At 36.8% G+C, this 18,398-nt stretch overlaps 1 protein-coding gene across 2 annotated transcripts in view; it reads right to left on the bottom strand.

Moving 5' to 3' along the window:
- Nucleotides 1-4,433: 4,433 nt before the first annotated feature.
- adcy3a (adenylate cyclase 3a) overlaps nucleotides 4,434-18,398 on the bottom strand; it is a 35,153-nt gene continuing 21,188 nt past the window's right edge. For both annotated transcript variants that reach the window (XM_016290378.1, XM_016290376.1), the window contains exons 9-20: nucleotides 17,084-17,226; nucleotides 16,574-16,735; nucleotides 13,272-13,359; nucleotides 11,688-11,804; nucleotides 9,404-9,672; nucleotides 8,858-8,939; nucleotides 7,566-7,724; nucleotides 7,339-7,485; nucleotides 7,125-7,241; nucleotides 5,598-5,724; nucleotides 5,395-5,519; nucleotides 4,434-5,088 (exon numbers count right to left, since the gene is read on the bottom strand). In XM_016290378.1, the coding sequence (XP_016145864.1) occupies nucleotides 4,906-5,088; nucleotides 5,395-5,519; nucleotides 5,598-5,724; nucleotides 7,125-7,241; nucleotides 7,339-7,485; nucleotides 7,566-7,724; nucleotides 8,858-8,939; nucleotides 9,404-9,672; nucleotides 11,688-11,804; nucleotides 13,272-13,359; nucleotides 16,574-16,735; nucleotides 17,084-17,226 (1,719 nt within the window). In that variant the 3' untranslated portion in view covers nucleotides 4,434-4,905. The remainder of the gene's footprint in view (nucleotides 5,089-5,394; nucleotides 5,520-5,597; nucleotides 5,725-7,124; nucleotides 7,242-7,338; nucleotides 7,486-7,565; nucleotides 7,725-8,857; nucleotides 8,940-9,403; nucleotides 9,673-11,687; nucleotides 11,805-13,271; nucleotides 13,360-16,573; nucleotides 16,736-17,083; nucleotides 17,227-18,398) is intronic.

Raw genomic sequence — 18,398 nt, forward strand, 5'->3', positions numbered from 1 at the left:
GTCATATGATGCTTTTTTAAAGATCATTATTTTGTGTATTTGGTGTAACAGAATATGTTGACATGCTTTAATGTTCAAAAAACACATTCTTTTTCAAATACTGTACATTATTGTAGGTCCTCTATGCCCCGCCTCTCTCAAACACTTCGTTTTCTACAAAGCCCCTCCTTTGACAAGCGCAGTCTGCTCTGATTGGCCAGCTGACCCAGTGCATTGTGATTGGCCGAACACCACAAGCACTCGTCGGAAAGATCTTATCTATGCACAATCAGCTTTTAACACTCCAAAGAGAAAGGAAAACTTGTCTTTAACATATAAACTAGTCATTTGCTCTTACATATTGTTGCTCTTTTGTTAGTTTTGACTGCTTCTATTGTCCTCATTTGTAAGTCGCTTTGGATAAAAGCGTCTGCTAATTGACAATGTAAATGTAGTTAATAGTGAGAACTGATCCTTAAAATAAAGTGTTTTATATTCATATTTTAATAGATTTTTCAGTTTTTTTGTGTGTGCTTTTGTAGGCTATGTTGGTCTGGATTTTACGGTGTTTGCGAGGTGTTGTGAACATACTGTAAAATGTGGATGATTCTGGGGACAGGAGAGCAAAAACCAGCTTCTTCATTTATGATTCTGCTGAAAAAGTTGGTTTGCTGGTCTCCCAGAACCTAGTGCCTAAAACTCCTCTAAAACCAGACCAGCAAACCATCTTAGGCTGGTTTTAACAACTATATGAAGGGAGTAATGCAAACATTGTTAATGAACTATTTGCCCAAACAGCTGTCAACTGTGAACTATTCTCAAACAATCATAAATATCAGTTTTCTCTCGAAACAGCAGAACTTTATGTTGCTTTAATTATTTTGTTGATGACAGTGTCGTAATACCACATTACCAAACTTTTAATGTAGTAGCAATAATCGGAGTAGCTATGGAATTTGGTGAACCATTACGTGGAATAAATTCAAAAACATTTTGAAATTAAACATTTAAAATAATCAAACTCAGACGGCATTTGGTAACAGATCATTCAAAGTGCCATTTTATTCCATATCTAAGGATAATTCAAAAATATCAAATTTTAGCAAAATCCTGCATCAAACCACCGAGATTGGCCACAATGTCATGCCTTCATAAACCATTTCAACATCTTAAAGTCGAAATCAAACGCATTTCTGCTTACCGACAGAGAAGGTCCCTGACACTGGTAATAAATGAACTGTCTGGCCAGTTTATAAGACACACCGATCCAGCCTAGCGTTCTGTCTCTTTGTACAATACTCTTTAACTACAACTTTACATCATAATATAAAAATATGACTTGCTGGGAGAGGACGGCTCTTTTGAAATCTGTACCGGAGAGCAGAATGCCGTAAAAGAATAAACTATTGCACATTCATCGAATCCTTGAGGAAAGACACCGTGGGGAATATGTTCTGAACTAAGAAACGTTCATCCCTGCAATACTGCCCATGAATGACACGCACAATGAACCCGTTCACAGTGATACTCATACACCTCTGCTATACTTGCATCCTCAGAGTACCACAAACTGACGCACATAGTGGCTTGTATTTGGCACGCGAGGTACACTAGAACACATAATGGGGTCCAAAAGTTTGAGATCACCAGTGAAAGTGCTTTGGGTTTTATTTTTAGAATTTAGTAGAATATTTTTTATTACTAATTACATTGACAGTATAATCATTTTAGTAAAGCTGAATTTTTTGGAGTTTTACAGTTGAGGTCAAAAGTTTACACCCCCCCCCCTCCCCCCTCCCCTTTCAGATTCTGCAAACTGTTCATTATTTTACCAAAATAAGAGGGATCATACAAAATGCATGTTATTGTTTATTTAGTACTGACCTGAATAAGATATTCCACATATAAGATGTTTACGTATAGTCCAAAAGAGAAAATAATAGCTGAATTTATAAAAATGACCCCGTTCAAAAGTTTACCCGTGATTCTTAATGCTGTGTTGTTACCTGAATGATCCACAGCTGTGTGTTTTTTTTTAGTGATAGTTGTTCATGAGTCCCTTGTTTGTCCTGAACAGTTAAACTTCCTGCTGTTCTTCAGAAAAATCCTTCAGCTCCCACAAATTCTTTGATTTTGCAGCATTTTTGTGTATTTGAACCCTTTCCAACAATGACTGATTTTGAGATCTATCTTTTCACACTGAGAACAACTGAGGGACTCATATGCAACTATTACAGAAGGTTCAAATGCTCACTGATGCTCCAGAAGGAATAACCATGCATTAAGAGCCGGGGGGGTGAAAACTTTGTAGATCAGGGTAAATTTAACTTATTTCGTCTTCTGGGAAACATGTATCTATCTTCTGCAGCCTCTGAAGGGCAGTACTAAATAAAAAAATATGATATTTAGGCAATTAAGGAAAATGTACACATCTCAATTTTGTTCAAAAGTTTTCACCCCCGGCTCTTAATGCATGTTTTTTTCTTCTGGAGCATCAGTGAGTGTTTGAACCTTCTGTAATAGTTGCATACGAGTCCCTCAGTTGTTCTCAGTGTGAAAAGATGGATCTCAAAATCATACAGTCATTGTTGGAAACGGTTCAAATACACAAAAATGCTGCAAAATCAAAGAATTTGTGGGAGCTGAAGGATTTTTCTGAAGAACAGCAGGAAGTTTAACTGTTCAGGACAAACAAGGGACTCATGAACAACTATCACTAAACAAAAAAAACACAGCTGTGGATCATTCAGCTAACAACACAGTATTAAGATTCAGGGGGATGTAAAATTTTGAACGGGGTCATTTTTATAAATTCAACTATTATTTTCTCTTGTGGCCTATATATAAACATCTTTTATGTGAAATATCTTGTTCAGGTCAGTACTAAATAAACAATAACATGCATTTTGTATGATCCCTCTTATTTGGGTAAAATAATGAACATTTTGCAGATTCTGAAACTTTTGACCTCAACTGTAAATATTGTTATCTTTGAATGTATTTTATACATTTTAAAATCCTAGAACTGTACGGTTATTTCCAGGGTTAAAACCCATGATTTAATGTGGTCTCAGACTTTCAAAACCGCATGCACGGCCATTATTAATGGTTGAAAGTAAAAAATAAAAAATAAAGAAAAGGTGACTATAGACTTTAGAAATGCACACACACACTTTCATGAGAGGCAAAGGCTTTTCAATGGCAAACAACATTCAGATATATCAGGGACTTTCAGGGCAATCTTTAAATAAAGGATTAAATAATGAAATTATTTCAAATAAAAGAAGAACAAAAATAGGTAATTCATCGGTTCCTTTGAGCAGCACAGTGCGTAATATACAGTAGAGTTCATTGTATTCGGTGCGGTTTGAGTTTAAAAACAACCTGTTCATCTCTTTAGCAACCTAATAAAACCATTCAGCTTGTTTGATTTCATTCATTCATCTCTGTGCACACTTCCAAAATGTATATTATATAGTACTTCTCTCATATAAACAGAAAATCTCTTCCCTCAGCCTAATAAATAGAGAAAACACATTTGAAAGTACTAATTACTGGAGCACATGTACTCGGCAGAAGAGGTACGAGGTGAGGTGTGCGCGAGCAAGAGTTTTGTGTAGGACAGTGTGTGTGCGCGTGTCGGTCAAGAGCTGTCCACCACTTGGTGCGGCAGGGTGACAAAAGAGCCGTTAATGAAGGAGCCTTGTTTTTCACGTCCCTTTAGGAAGTAGGTGAGCAGCTCTCCTTTCCCCTTGACGAATATGGGTCCTCTCCTGACGAAGCGGAAGCCGTAGTCCTTCAGGATGCAGTAGCAGTCCTCCACCACCTGGGGAAGCAGAGTTTGTTTAGCTGCCTTACAGCGCCGTCACTGCAGTAATGAGGCCGAAAACCCACTTTTCAACTTGCGTTTGCATCGTCCTTGGTTTTTTTAGAAAACATTCTCAGGCTTTATTCTAAGACATTAGTGCAAACCCCTTGTGATTTTTGACGTGTCTTGAAATGTGAAAAATCTAACAGCTGTGGATCATTCAGCTAACAACACAGTATTAAGATTCAGGGGGATGTAAACTTTTGAACGGGGTCATTTTTTATAAATTCAACTATTATTTTCTCTTGTGGCCTATATATAAACATCTTTTATGTGAAATATCTTGTTCAGGTCAGTACTAAATAAACAATAACATGCATTTTGTATGATCCCTCTTATTTGGGTAAAATAATGAACATTTTGCAGATTCTGAAACTTTTGACCTCAACTGTAAATATTGTTATCTTTGAATGTATTTTATACATTTTAAAATCCTAGAACTGTACGGTTATTTCCAGGGTTAAAACCCATGATTTAATGTGGTCTCAGACTTTCAAAACCGCATGCACGGCCATTATTAATGGTTGAAAGTAAAAAATAAAAAATAAAGAAAAGGTGACTATAGACTTTAGAAATGCACACACACACTTTCATGAGAGGCAAAGGCTTTTCAATGGCAAACAACATTCAGATATATCAGGGACTTTCAGGGCAATCTTTAAATAAAGGATTAAATAATGAAATTATTTCAAATAAAAGAAGAACAAAAATAGGTAATTCATCGGTTCCTTTGAGCAGCACAGTGCGTAATATACAGTAGAGTTCATTGTATTCGGTGCGGTTTGAGTTTAAAAACAACCTGTTCATCTCTTTAGCAACCTAATAAAACCATTCAGCTTGTTTGATTTCATTCATTCATCTCTGTGCACACTTCCAAAATGTATATTATATAGTACTTCTCTCATATAAACAGAAAATCTCTTCCCTCAGCCTAATAAATAGAGAAAACACATTTGAAAGTACTAATTACTGGAGCACATGTACTCGGCAGAAGAGGTACGAGGTGAGGTGTGCGCGAGCAAGAGTTTTGTGTAAGACAGTGTGTGTGCGCGTGTCGGTCAAGAGCTGTCCACCACTTGGTGCGGCAGGGTGACAAAAGAGCCGTTAATGAAGGAGCCTTGTTTTTCACGTCCCTTTAGGAAGTAGGTGAGCAGCTCTCCTTTCCCCTTGACGAATATGGGTCCTCTCCTGACGAAGCGGAAGCCGTAGTCCTTCAGGATGCAGTAGCAGTCCTCCACCACCTGGGGAAGCAGAGTTTGTTTAGCTGCCTTACAGCGCCGTCACTGCAGTAATGAGGCCGAAAACCCACTTTTCAACTTGCGTTTGCATCGTCCTTGGTTTTTTTAGAAAACATTCTCAGGCTTTATTCTAAGACATTAGTGCAAACCCCTTGTGATTTTTGACGTGTCTTGAAATGTGAAAAATCTAATGAAATATGACTGAAATATGTAGCATTGCTACCTCTAATAATAGAGTCCCTGATGTTGAACTAAATTCAGGAAAGGTGTTTCCAGAAGGTATCATTAAAACAATGTGAAAGCCGTCACCTGGATGTTTCCCATCACCCCTGTGGACTCCATGCGACTGGCGACATTCACAGTGTTTCCCCAGATGTCAAAATGAGGTTTACGAGCCCCGATCACACCAGCCAAAACGCCCCCTTTATTCAACCCTATGGAGAAAACACACAGCAAATCATGAGGTGTAATCATTGTGTCGTTCACATACAGCTGGACGTCAGGCCACTAACCGATGCGGAGCATGAAGTTATTGAAGGACTGGTAATTGATGTTCATCAACGTGACTTTCATGGCCAGAGCAAAATCAGCAAGATCTGCCAAGTGCTGCCACCGTTCCCGGTCTGAAATCGCTTCTTTCTGTTGGGAAGGACAAAAAAAATCCTCTTTACCTCTGTTTTAAAACAACCCCAATTCCAGAAAAGTTGGGACGTTTTGTAAAATGCAATGAAATCAAGAATCTGTGATTTGTTCATTCTCTCAAACAGAAAAGATTCCCAAAATTTTCTCTGACCAACTTAAATGTGACCCTGGACCACAAACCCAGTCATAAGGGTCAATTTTTCGAAATTGAGATTTATACAGCATCTGAAAGCTGAATAAATAAGCTTTCCATTGATGTATGGTTTGTTAGGATAGGATATTTGGCTGAGATACAACTATTAAAAATCTAAATATTGAGAAAATCGCCTTTAAAGTTGTCCAAATGAAGTTCTTAGCAATGCATATTACTAATCAAAAAAGAAGTTTTGATATATTTACGGTAGGAAATTTGCACAAAAATATCTTCATGGAACATGATCTTTACTTAATATCCTAATGATTTTTGACATAAAAGAAAAATCGATAATTTTGACCCATACAATGTTTTTTTTTGGCTATTGCTACAAATATACCCCAGCGACTCAAGACTGGTTTGTGGTCCAAGGTCACAAATGTATTTTGTAAATATGAACAAATTTAGATTTTGACGGCTGCAACACACTCCAAAAAAGTTGGGAAAGAGGCACAATAAAAGTGAAAAGTTATAGAATATCCATGTTAAACTGTTGTGAAACAGTTCACAGTAAGCAGGTGAATTGGTAACAGGTCAAGGTATCATGTTTGGGTATAAAAGGAGCATCTCAGTCTTTGATCATGGCTCATCACTTTGTGCCAAATTTCATGAGAGAAGTGTCAAACAAATCACATTTCACAATGCAAAATCGCAAAGAGTTAAGTCTTTCACCAACTACCATACATAATAATATGAAAAGATTCAGGGAATACAGAGGAATCTCAGTCTGTGTAGGGCAAGGCAGTAAAGCTCAGTGGAATGTGCTTGACCTTTGAGCCCTCAGATGGCATTGCATAAGAAACCGTCATGCAGCACTGTTAAATATAGCCACATGGGCTCAGGAGTACTTCGGAAAGCCAGTCATTTACCACAGTCTGCTGCTGCATCAAGAAATGCAACTTGAATCTCTGTTACTCTAGGAGAAAGCTATACATCAGTTAATGTGACACAGTGTTAAACGTGCCTCTGTCCCAACTTTTTTGGAGTGTGTTGAAGCCATCAAAATTTGTCTATATTTACAAAATAAAATTAAGTTGGTCAGTAAAAACATTGGACATTTTTCTTTGAACTTTAGTCAATTAAATGAAAGTTAAAGAGAATGAACAGATAACATATTCTCGATTTTATGGCATTTCACAAAACCTCCCAACTTCTCTGGAATTGAGGTTGTAGAACTAGATGGACTCACATGTACCTCCTTTACCTTCATACAAGCATAACCGTTAGTGTTATTGTCTGAAGTGACTCCTGATGCTGCCATGTAGGTGCTGCCAATAGTCTTGATCTTGGTTATACAGCGAAACTGCGGCTCGTCTAAAAGCTAAAGAGCACAAAAGCAAACAAATAACAGTATAAAGTCTCAACCGGTACTTTTATTGGCAACGACTGGGTGAAATACTCCTACTACTAGTACTTACGCTATCAAAATCGGAAATGATTTCATTGAGGAACCTCAGACACTCAATCCCGCCATTGTTGATGCTTTCCTCTGTATAGAAATCAGAGAAGTTTGGGATGGAGGCGAACATAACTCCAATCTCATCGTAGGACTGGCTGTAGAGCTCCTGGGACATGTGCATAGGAAAGTTAATTGAGTTTGACAGAGTTTGAGTCAAACACAGAAGCTGGGACTGACAGGCCTCACCTCATCCCTCTTCTTGGAGCCCAGGAAATGCCGGGCGACATGCTCCGGAAGCATATTAGTGACCAGAGCCTCGTTCCAGCGCCGCATCTCGTACACCTTCTCCTTCTGCTCATGCACTTCAATCTTCCACAGGAACAGAGTGCGTGCCAGCTTCTCCACCTGAGCCACGCCAGCAGAAAGAAAGGTGAGAATGTACACGACCGCTCAAAAACTCATTTTTTCCCCCAGTAAGGATGCATTCAATTGATCAAAAGTGACGATGAATCACGCTGAAATATTTCAGCAGTGATAATAATCAGAAATGTTTGTTGAGCAGCAAATCAGCATATTAGAATGATTTCTGAAGATCATGTGACACTGAAGACTGGAGTAATGATGCTGAAAATTCAGCTTTGCATCACAGGAATAAATTACATTTTAAAATATATTCAAAAAGAAAACGGTTATTTGAAATTGTAATAATATTTCCCAATATTATTGTTTTTACTGTAATTTTTGATCAAGTAAATGCAAATCTTACCAACCCCAAACTATTGAAATGTTAATAAAAAAAAACATTTAATCCAAAGAACTAAAATTTTATCATTATTTCCTTAACTTCATGTTATTCCAAAAACCCATATGACCATTTTTCTTCAATGGAAAACAAAAAGTGAGTTTTTAAAAAATAACCATATAATGCTGGTAAATGGAAACTAGGCATGTCAAGCTCTAAAATGTCAAAACAATCATCCTAAAAGTATTATTATAATAGTAGATTTTTTTACTAGTGCACTGCATCCCAAGTCCTTTAAAGCCATACGATAGGTGTGAGGAATAGGCTAAAATTTAAGTCATTATTTGTTGAAAACGTTCCCTCTGCCGAAGTTCAAAATGGCTGTTCGGACAAAAATGGTGCATTAATGTCATCTGATGCAACAAACATTACTTCTTGCATCTTCTAACCAAATGTCATTGATGTCAAACCTGACAGAGCACATCTAATATGGCATTTTTCAAGGAAGCTTCAAGGAATTTGACCGTTTTGACAATAAATAACAACATCAATTTCAGCTTCAGAAGACTTGGAATAGAACACGTGAGTTGTATGGGTGTAGTTTCATTTTTAAGGTGCTTTTATGTCATCTTGAAGCTTTCATTAGGCTCTATATGGAAAATTGAGGCCAGGATATTGTTCAAAAAATTCTACTCACTAAAGGAAGAAAGTCATTGTGAATAATTACAGAATCTCCATTTTTGAGAGAACTAAAAATGATCACAGAGCGCGAGAAAGAGAGAAAATGAAATCTCACATGCCGGGAGAAGTAGTAGAAGCTGACCATCATGATGAAGATCATCACACTCATGGTGTATTTGGAGGGCACAAGATGAACTCTGTAAAAATAAATAAATAAATGATATTATAATACCTAGAGATATCAGGCTTAATCGATGTAAATAAGAGATGTTTCACAGTTTTATAATCCACCAGATGAAAATCCCTGAAAATCACAAATCTGACCACTTAAAGGGACAGTTCACCCAAAAATGTATTCACCCTGAAGTTTTTTTCTTGTGTTGAACACATTTTGAATACTAATGAAATACTACGCAAGTCAATGGCTACCTCCAACTGTTAGGTTACCAATATTATTTAAAGTATTTGTTTGTGTTCAACAGAAGAAAGAAACTCATACAGGTTTGTGAATTTTCATTTTTGGGTGAACTATCCCTTTAAATAAGTAACAACACCCATCTGCTAAACAGACTGCTTGATTTGAGATGTTATTCACATAATAATAGAGTACTAATGGGTTAATAATACTGCTAATCCTTGCTGTGATTAGTGCTTGACCCACCTGTATTCCTTAAAGCGCGTCAGATCGTACAGGTCAAAGATGTCCCTCCAGCTGTAGATGTTGACCACACCTGTAGCTCCGGTGATCAGCAGCATGAGGGTGAGTTTGACCATGTGACTGACCTGCACCAGCATGGTGGTGGCGATGAGAGCCAGCACTGCGATGTAGCTGTAGTATTTAGGATTCTCCGAACAGCCGCTGGCGGCCCGAGTGACCGGAGTGACCGCAGTCGCCTCATTGGTGGACGACTCTGGTGGACGACAGCTCAACTACAGAGGACATCAGAAAAAGTACAGCTTTCAAAAACATCATCTTAAAAGTGATGCTTTAGTTTTAGAAGTTAAAATGTGTCCATTTATTTAATATCACTGGTGTAATACAATTCTAAAGTTTGGGTTGTTTTTGAAAGAAGTCTCTTCTGCTCACCAAGGATGCATTTATTTGATCAAAAATACAGGAAAATCAGTAATATTGTGAAATATTATTACAATTTAAAATAACTATTTTCTATGTGAATATATGGTAATATGTAATTTATTTCTGTGATCAAAGCTGTATTTTCAGCATCATTCCTCCAGTCTTCAGTGCCACATGATCTTCAGAAATCATTCTAATATGCTGATTTGCTGCCCAAGAAACATTTATGATTATTATCAGTTGAAAACAGTTAAATATTTTTGCAAACCATGGTACTTTTCCCCACAATTTGGTGAACAGAAAGTTCAAGATCTTTTTTAACAACATAAATGTCTTTACTGTCACTTTTGATCAATTTAATGCGCCCTTGCTGAATAAAAGCAGTGAATCTTATTAAGTATTAAATCCTACTCACAAACTTATGAGCGGTAGTTTATATAATCTATGTAAAAAAGTAGTATTAACTAGCAAATAACTAGTAAAGTTGCACATGATGATTTACCTTTAATGTAATCCCATTTTTTGGTAGATATGTAGATATTTAAATTATAAATAATATATTCATAAAATATATGTAAAATGATCATAAACCATTATTAATCATAAAATACAGGACAAATATATTTATATAATTTAAAGAGAACTGTAAGTCTACCAAATTACAATAAATAAATACATCATAGACTGTAAAAAAACATGGACGTAGTGTCCGTGACGTCACCCGTAGCCAGGTTTCTAAAGAGCGTTTTTGAAGATCTTGGCAGCGCGTCACTCCCAGATAATCAAAAATGGGCAAAGAGGCGGGAGCTGGTTGCTGAAACCACGCCCACCGAGCTCGACGGCGGTGACAGCAGTGGCAATCCACCTGCCACTCAAGTGGCCACGCCCCTAATTATGCAAAACTTTAAGCCTTAATATAATTTAAACGGATGAGTTATAAAAAAATTCACCCCCTCACAATTGTCATGAAGGGAAAAATTTGCTATATAGACCAAAATAATTTTTTGAACCAGGCTGTAAACATATTTTTTTCTGCTGTAAAGTTGGGCATTTTAACATGGGGAGTCTATGGGATTGACTCCCTTTTGCAGCCCGCCTCTAGCGGCCAGTTGATGAATTACAGTTTAAGTCACTTCCGTGTTGGCTTCACGAGAGAGAGCGGGAGGTTGCCGCTTGAATTTGCAACACTGTTACATGCATCCCCATTTCCTTACTTATTTAGCTATTTATTTTTTAAAAAACTAAAATAAAACAGCTAATATGAAAAAAGCTGACTTCCTGAGGTTGATAATCAATTTTTTTTTTAAGATTAAGCTAGGGCTGTCGCGATAACTGCAATATCGCAATACCGCGCTATTGATGAGCAAACTGCAGAGGAATGCAAGAACCGTGTTTTCTTTTTTCGTAAGGTTATGCCCTTCTCGTTTTACACTTCATGCACGTGGACTGAATATTAAACAAGTTAGTAATGATAACATAATGTGTACCATGCTGATTTCGTAGGCTTCGTAGATTTGCACTTAACAAGCCTAAACAGACAGTGAATGAGAGAGAGATCGACTGAGCGCGTGCGATTACTTGCGTCTGTCCTCCAGGCAGAGTCATATGTATTTGTGAAAATAGGTTGTCATGTCCAAGGAAAGCGAAATCTCTGTCTTAGCATCGACGCATAGCTGGTGTGTGTATATATATATATATATGTATATGTATGGCGATAATACCGCATACCGCGCTATTGAGCCACTCAAAATTACCGCAAGGGAAATTCCCTCACCGCGACAGCCCTAGATTAAGCACCTCCTTTCATTATACATTTCTTGAATTAGAAAAAGCATACTTTTGTTTACTTAATTCCCTTGTTTCTTACCATATCTACTATGTCGGCCATTGTGACTATGAAGATGGCCGCCATGGCCCAAGTGTTGCGAGCCCAGCGCGTGTGATCAATCCAAGTGGAGAACGACACCAGTCTCTTTGGAAATACCTTTGAAAACAAGACAGAAAAGCAACATAAACATCCAATCACAGCAAAAGTTGTATGCACACGACCTGTTCTGACAGTAAGTGAGCACTGAGGTCAATGGAAAGACCTGTGATCTAGTCACAGTGTGCATGTGTTCGGCTGCATGTACAGTGATTGTGGAAACAATTGATTTAATTCACAGCAACATGCTTTTTAAAATCAATAAATTCTTCAGTTAAGCCATATGGACTCATGTGTCCTTCATCTGTTGTGTGTGTGACCGTCTCCCCTTCCAGAAACACATTACCACTGTGCTCGCACAATCTGTGTGTGTGTGTGTGTGCTTGAGAGGGAATCAATACCGGGAACTTTATTAGTCAATTGGGAATGTGCTGACCTAACTGATGAGGGTGAGTCAAATATACCACTGCATGTTCCAACAGTAAATGGAAGAGCCTCGGGAACTACATTTCATTCACGTGACTGGTTATATTAATATTACATAAGAAGTCGACAAAGATGCATTGGAAATGGAAACATTTATTTTATCATGATCCCGGCGACTAATAGAAAGCATAATCGTGCATGTTCAGGAAATCTCATAGCAAATGAGGGCTAAAACCTTAGACTATGTCCACACGAAGCCAGAGCTTTCCCTATCCGATCTTTTTTTCCCCCTCGTCTCAAGCAATATCTGCGTCCACAAACCACGAAACCGACACAAAACGATGTAGTATACGTGCCAGATCAGCATGTGGCGCTGTAATTCTGCCACAGAGATACACTAAAAATGGAGAAGTAGACTTGGACTATGCACACAAACCTTGCGCGCGGTATACAAGCGAACATGGAACAATACAGGTGCATCTCAATAAATTAGAATGTCGTGGAAAAGTTCATTTATTTCAGTAATTCAACTCAAATTGTGAAACTCGCGTATTAAATAAATTCAATGCACACAGACTGAAGTAGTTTAAGTCTTTGGTTCTTTTAATTGTGATGATTTTGGCTCACATTTAACAAAAACCCACCAATTCACTCTCAACAAATTAGAATACTTAAAAAAAACTTAATAAAAACACATGTTTAGTGAATTGTTGGCCTTCTGGAAAGTATGTTCATTTACAGTACATGTACTCTCCACACGAAAACGCAAGGGCGGCGTTTTCAAATTTATCCACTCTGAGACGCGGTTTCAAAAAATATCGGTTTCACTCTCCCAAAACGCCGGATCCATGTGGACGAAATGCCTATACGATACAAAATGTATGCGTATACAGCTAAACTCTGTGTGGACAGGGCCTTAGTGATGAGATGCACTGAATTTCATGTTAAAGTTGACATCACACAGAAGCTGGAAGCAACTTTACTACCGTATTTCTGAGTGAAACAAGAAATTCGCATCACGTACGAAACCAGTCGGCATCCAAACAAGTGAACACATGTTCTGTGTGATTGGTTGAGGAAGGTGTAAGAACAGAAACTCACCCTTGGGAAAATAGCTGCCAGCGAACAGATAGTAAGAATGAGTAGCAAGACTTCACCTACAGCCAGAGTCACATAGTTTGCAACCAACCTGTGCGGAGCAAAAATACATAGACAGGGGAAAATGAGCATTGGCCATTCCTACCCTAATGCTTTTCACACACATACTGTACATACTGATTTAAATAAGGTAAAAACATCTCTCTAAAGTAACAATTGCTGGTTATTGTGTTTTGCAGTACAAATAAAATTATATTAGATCATATAAAAAAGGTACAGAATTTTCAGATTAGTCCGATATTTTTTGAAAATTCAGGGTGGGAGGAAAAAACTATTTTTACAATTTTTTGCGTTCCCTCGAGAAACTTTGCGTTTCCTTGCAAAACTTTTGCAACGCGCTAATGCACGTCAAGTTTTTTTCCCCCATAGAAAACTGTTATGGAAAAAGCTTAAGTTAGGCTAATGAAAGCAGGCGGTGATATAAAAAGACCAAATCTGGTATACTGTTTATTAATAAAATATAGTACGCACAGGAAAACAGATGAGCCCAGAATATTAACGGAACGTGCAAAGTTTCATGTGTTTTCTCGCCCGTAGAAAAACAAAGAAAACTCTTAACGTGGCTTAATGGATTTGGATTAGCACGATGCTTGCCTCTATATATTTTTAATTTGGTCTATATCACTGTCTTCTTATATTAAGCCAAGAGTGGTTTTCTATTGGGATGAAAATGCTTCTCATGCAATTCAGCTCATATTCTCATCTGCTTACATATGTACAAAGTATATATTTTTAATAATCTGTATAGCATATTTAGTCTTTTTTTAGACTAAAAAAAGTCTTGTGTTTCTTCAATGGCTCCTATGAGAGGAAAAACGCTTAACGTGCAATTTAGCACTTTCTGTTAATATTCTGGGCTCATCTGCTTTCCTGTAGGCTATGTAGTATATATTATTAATAAACTGTAAATCCGTGCCTTGAACTAAGCACTGACTGTATTTCTTTAGGCTGTATGAACCACTGCAAGCTGTAAAGTCAACAGGAAGTGTTTGTCCGAAATCAACTGGTTTTGCGAAAGTTTCCCAGGGAAATGCAAAGGTTTTGCAAGAGAACGCAAAAGATTTAAAAAAAAAAATTCCTCCCACCCCATATTTTTTCCAACACCATGTCCCTTTAAGGGCTCCGTAGCTGCATGCAAAAACATACAGCATGATCAGTGTAGTCCAATTCATGAATACAATACTATTTTAAACCTTTATCAAAGCCGTTTAAAGTTTACTCAAGTTGGCATCCAAAAGGTTATTTTGTTGTGCTGATTATTTCATCAGTTAAATAGTCTTAGTTTGGACCCAGTTGTTATTTTTTTTTATTCATATTTTTGTAATGTACAATTAAAGTAATTATAGAATTACATATAAAGATGTACTTAAGTCCTACATAAGGGAGTCAAAAAAATTAGGGATGCACGATATATCGGCCACCATATCGGTATCGGCCCATATCGGCTCATTTTTTCTGTTATCGGTATCGGCCTGATAAGAAAATTTGGCCGATATCTTAAAGCCGATAAATAATGCATTATTTCCTTCAGAGACACTTCAGATATGCGCTGTTCGTTTGCAGCCTTTTGTGCAATTGTACATTGTAATATTGTGTTTATTTGATGTATATCTGATTTATCTCATATAGAATGCGTTTGGTTAAGTTAAAAGAGCGCTTCAGTTTACCGGTGATCATCTTTAGCTCAGCGCACACAGCTCAAACAGCAGTGCACAACATTAATAACTATGATTGGGAATGTCGTGTATATAACATTCTAATGAGAACATTATTATAATAAAACGTTGTGAATTCTTTGGGTTTAGTTGCTGTGTTTCAGCGCGTTGTTATGGGAAGAGCGCATCCACAACAGGATCACACATTCTGACTATAGCATGCAATAACTGCGTCATTTTGTACATATATAAGTTGTAATATTATGTTTATGTTGTATTAATATTAATCTCAGGATGCATTTCCTTGAGTTAAATAAGCTGCCAGCAAAACGCTTCAGTTTACCGTGTTCATTCAGCTCTTCAGCTTCAGCTTGAGCTGCAGCTCAATGGCTGCTATTTAAAACAGTGGTATTAATTTGTTACTTTTTCAAAATCATTGATATATTATTAATAACAACAACCACTTGTATTTTTCTCTTATTATTTTCATCAACAATATGGTTTAGTAATTAAAATCATTTAATTATTGTCCGTGCAGAGGCTATTCCGTTTTATTGATCTATGGCGCATTCATTTTGATTCTTTACACGTGTAATGATGTCCAGTGACTTGTTTGCATTATTTATGCATTATTTTATTTATTTGTAAGACTTTTTTATGACTAAATTTGGTAATGGGAGCGTAAAAATATTTTTAAAACGTACACCGTTCAAACTAGGCTGCTTATGTTGAAGTGTTTGGGATGTGGCTTTTAATGATGAGACCTTTTTTGTAATCAGGCTCTCAAAAAGTATATAACAATTTGGATATAGATTTATCGGCCAACATATCGGTTATCGGCTTTCAAAAATAAAGAATAATCGGTTATCGGTATCGGCCAAAATTTTCATATCGGTGCATCCCTAAAAAAAATAATTGAATTTAATCAACAATACATTTGAATTAAATTTTTAAAGAACATTACATTCAGTTCACACTTACAGTACATAAGTATATTATTTCCATAATTAGAATACTTCATAAGACCAATAAAAAACACATTTTTAGTGAATTGTTGGCCTTCTGGAAAGTATGTTCATTTAAAAAGTTCAAAAGTACTCTTTTTAAAGTTTGCTGAAGTGTACTTGTTTTTCCACAAGGGTCTGCACAGATGAATCGATATCAAATCTAAATTGGGAAACCTGTACAGATCCCAGCCTTGAATGAAGGTGGATATTTCAAAGCCGGAGACAAAGGGAAACGCCAAATAGCAACAGGACCTTATTTTTAGATCAACAAACAGATGCTATAATAACTGTAAACAGATTATGACGTGCCTCCGTTGACCTTTGGCTGCTAAAATAGGGGGCTGGGCTGAGGCTGATGGTGTTTGTGTGGTGATGTGTTAATAGTTAACTGACCAGGGGTCATGGAGACAAAGGGAAACGCCAAATAGCAACAGGACCTTATTTTTAGATCAACAAAAAGATGCTATAATAACTGTAAACAGATTATGACGTGCCTCCGTTGACCTTTGGCTGCTAAAATAGGGGGCTGGGCTGGGCTGAGGCTGATGGTGTTTGTGTGGTGATGTGTTAATAGTTAACTGACCAGGGGTCAATGAGAGCCTCCATGATGGCAGTGAAGAGCAGCACCACACACGAGCAGCTAAACGCCGCTCCGCTCTGCTTCTCCTTCTCCACCGAGAAGCGCGTCTCCAGCTCCGGATCAGTAAAGCGCAGAGACAGACGATTAGTGTGCTTCCCTTTCAGCCTGAAAACACACACACACAAAACACTGTGAAAAACAAAGTACTAGCAGATAATATAATATTAATGAAATAAAAGGCCACTTAAGTATACTTAAAGAGAGACACTTTGATGACTGTGTTTCTTAACACACTTAAGTACACTTTTAAAGAGTGCACTTTATAACAATGTCATATTGAAAGTTTTATTTAAAGTGCATTTGAAATCATCATGTTTTAATAGTCATTTGTCGTGTTTTAAAAAAGTGCACTTATTTTGATGTGTTGACTAACAGATGCCTATTAAGTGTCTAAAAACAATACATTCAGTTCATGCTTATGTAAGTTATTTTCATAAAAAGTACACTACATACGCCTGTACTGTCTCGCGCTCCAGCAGCGCTTCATTGAGGAGTTTGTTGAGCTCCTGTTCGTTCTCCTGAGCGTCAATCACTCTCTCAGCCAGATCACGCAGACGCAAACGACGCCGAGGGTTTGGAAACGAGGGGTTCACCACCTACGACCAAACACATGCACAATCACATGCTGTCTGTTCTCTGTGATCAGCAAGCTTATATACCCCAAAAAAACATTAGCATCCACAACACATAATAGTTTACATATTTGGCACAAATTTTCAACAAATTTAACTATGATACAATGCATTGATGGATCTCTTCACACTAACTGTGAAAAGTTCACACACTGAAGGATATTTCTGACCAATAAGAATGAAAATTGTTTTTGTCTGGTACCATCATGCTAATATATAAACATACTGAAATATACTGTTTGAAGGGCCATGTTGATACCTTAAGACCAATAAGTCAACGCCTTGTTCAGGCGAGTCAGCAACTAGTTAATTATAAGGAAATACAGGAATAAAATTAAATAAAATTCGCTAATAAATGCTCTAGATTTCAGAAGAAAAATTCAACTTGTTCATTATAGCTATAACTGATCTCTGATCTCTTGTCAGGTGTTCTCCAAACTCATCAGGCATTATAGGAGAAAACTCAGAGCTGTTATCTTGGGAAAAGGACGTTGCAATAATTGTGGCCAACATGAACTAGAGAAAGCATTTATTTCACAATGAGATTTTCCCCCACTTTCAATTGTTTTACTTCAATAATAGGTTAGAATTTTGTGAAGTTTTTAAATTAAATATCAAAAGGATAAACAATGCAGATCTATTTTCACAGCCGCCTTTGCTCATATTTCATATTTGATCATACCAAGGTTGCCTGCCAATATTAGTGGAGGGCACTATATATGTGTATATACGTAAATATTAGTGCTGTCAAATGGTTAATCGCGATTAATCGCATCCAAAATAAAAGTTCTTGTTTACATAATATATGAATGTGTACTGTGTTTATTTATTATGTATATATAAATACACACCCATTAAGTATATATTTTGAAATTTTAATATTTACATGTATACATTTATATAATATAATATAATATTCTATATAAATATATTATTTAATATATAAACATAACATATTTTTCTTAAATATATTCATGCATGTATTTATATATGCACATAATAAATAATCACAGTACACACTCATATATTATGTAAACAAAAACTTTTATTTTGTATGCGATTAATCGCGATTAATCGTTTGACAGCACTAATATATATATATATATATACAGTGGGTACGGAAAGTATTCAGACCC

The sequence above is a fragment of the Sinocyclocheilus grahami genome, unplaced genomic scaffold (assembly GCF_001515645.1).
Source record: "Sinocyclocheilus grahami isolate Dianchi unplaced genomic scaffold, SAMN03320097.WGS_v1.1 scaffold258.1, whole genome shotgun sequence".
Classification (NCBI taxonomy): domain Eukaryota; kingdom Metazoa; phylum Chordata; class Actinopteri; order Cypriniformes; family Cyprinidae; genus Sinocyclocheilus; species Sinocyclocheilus grahami.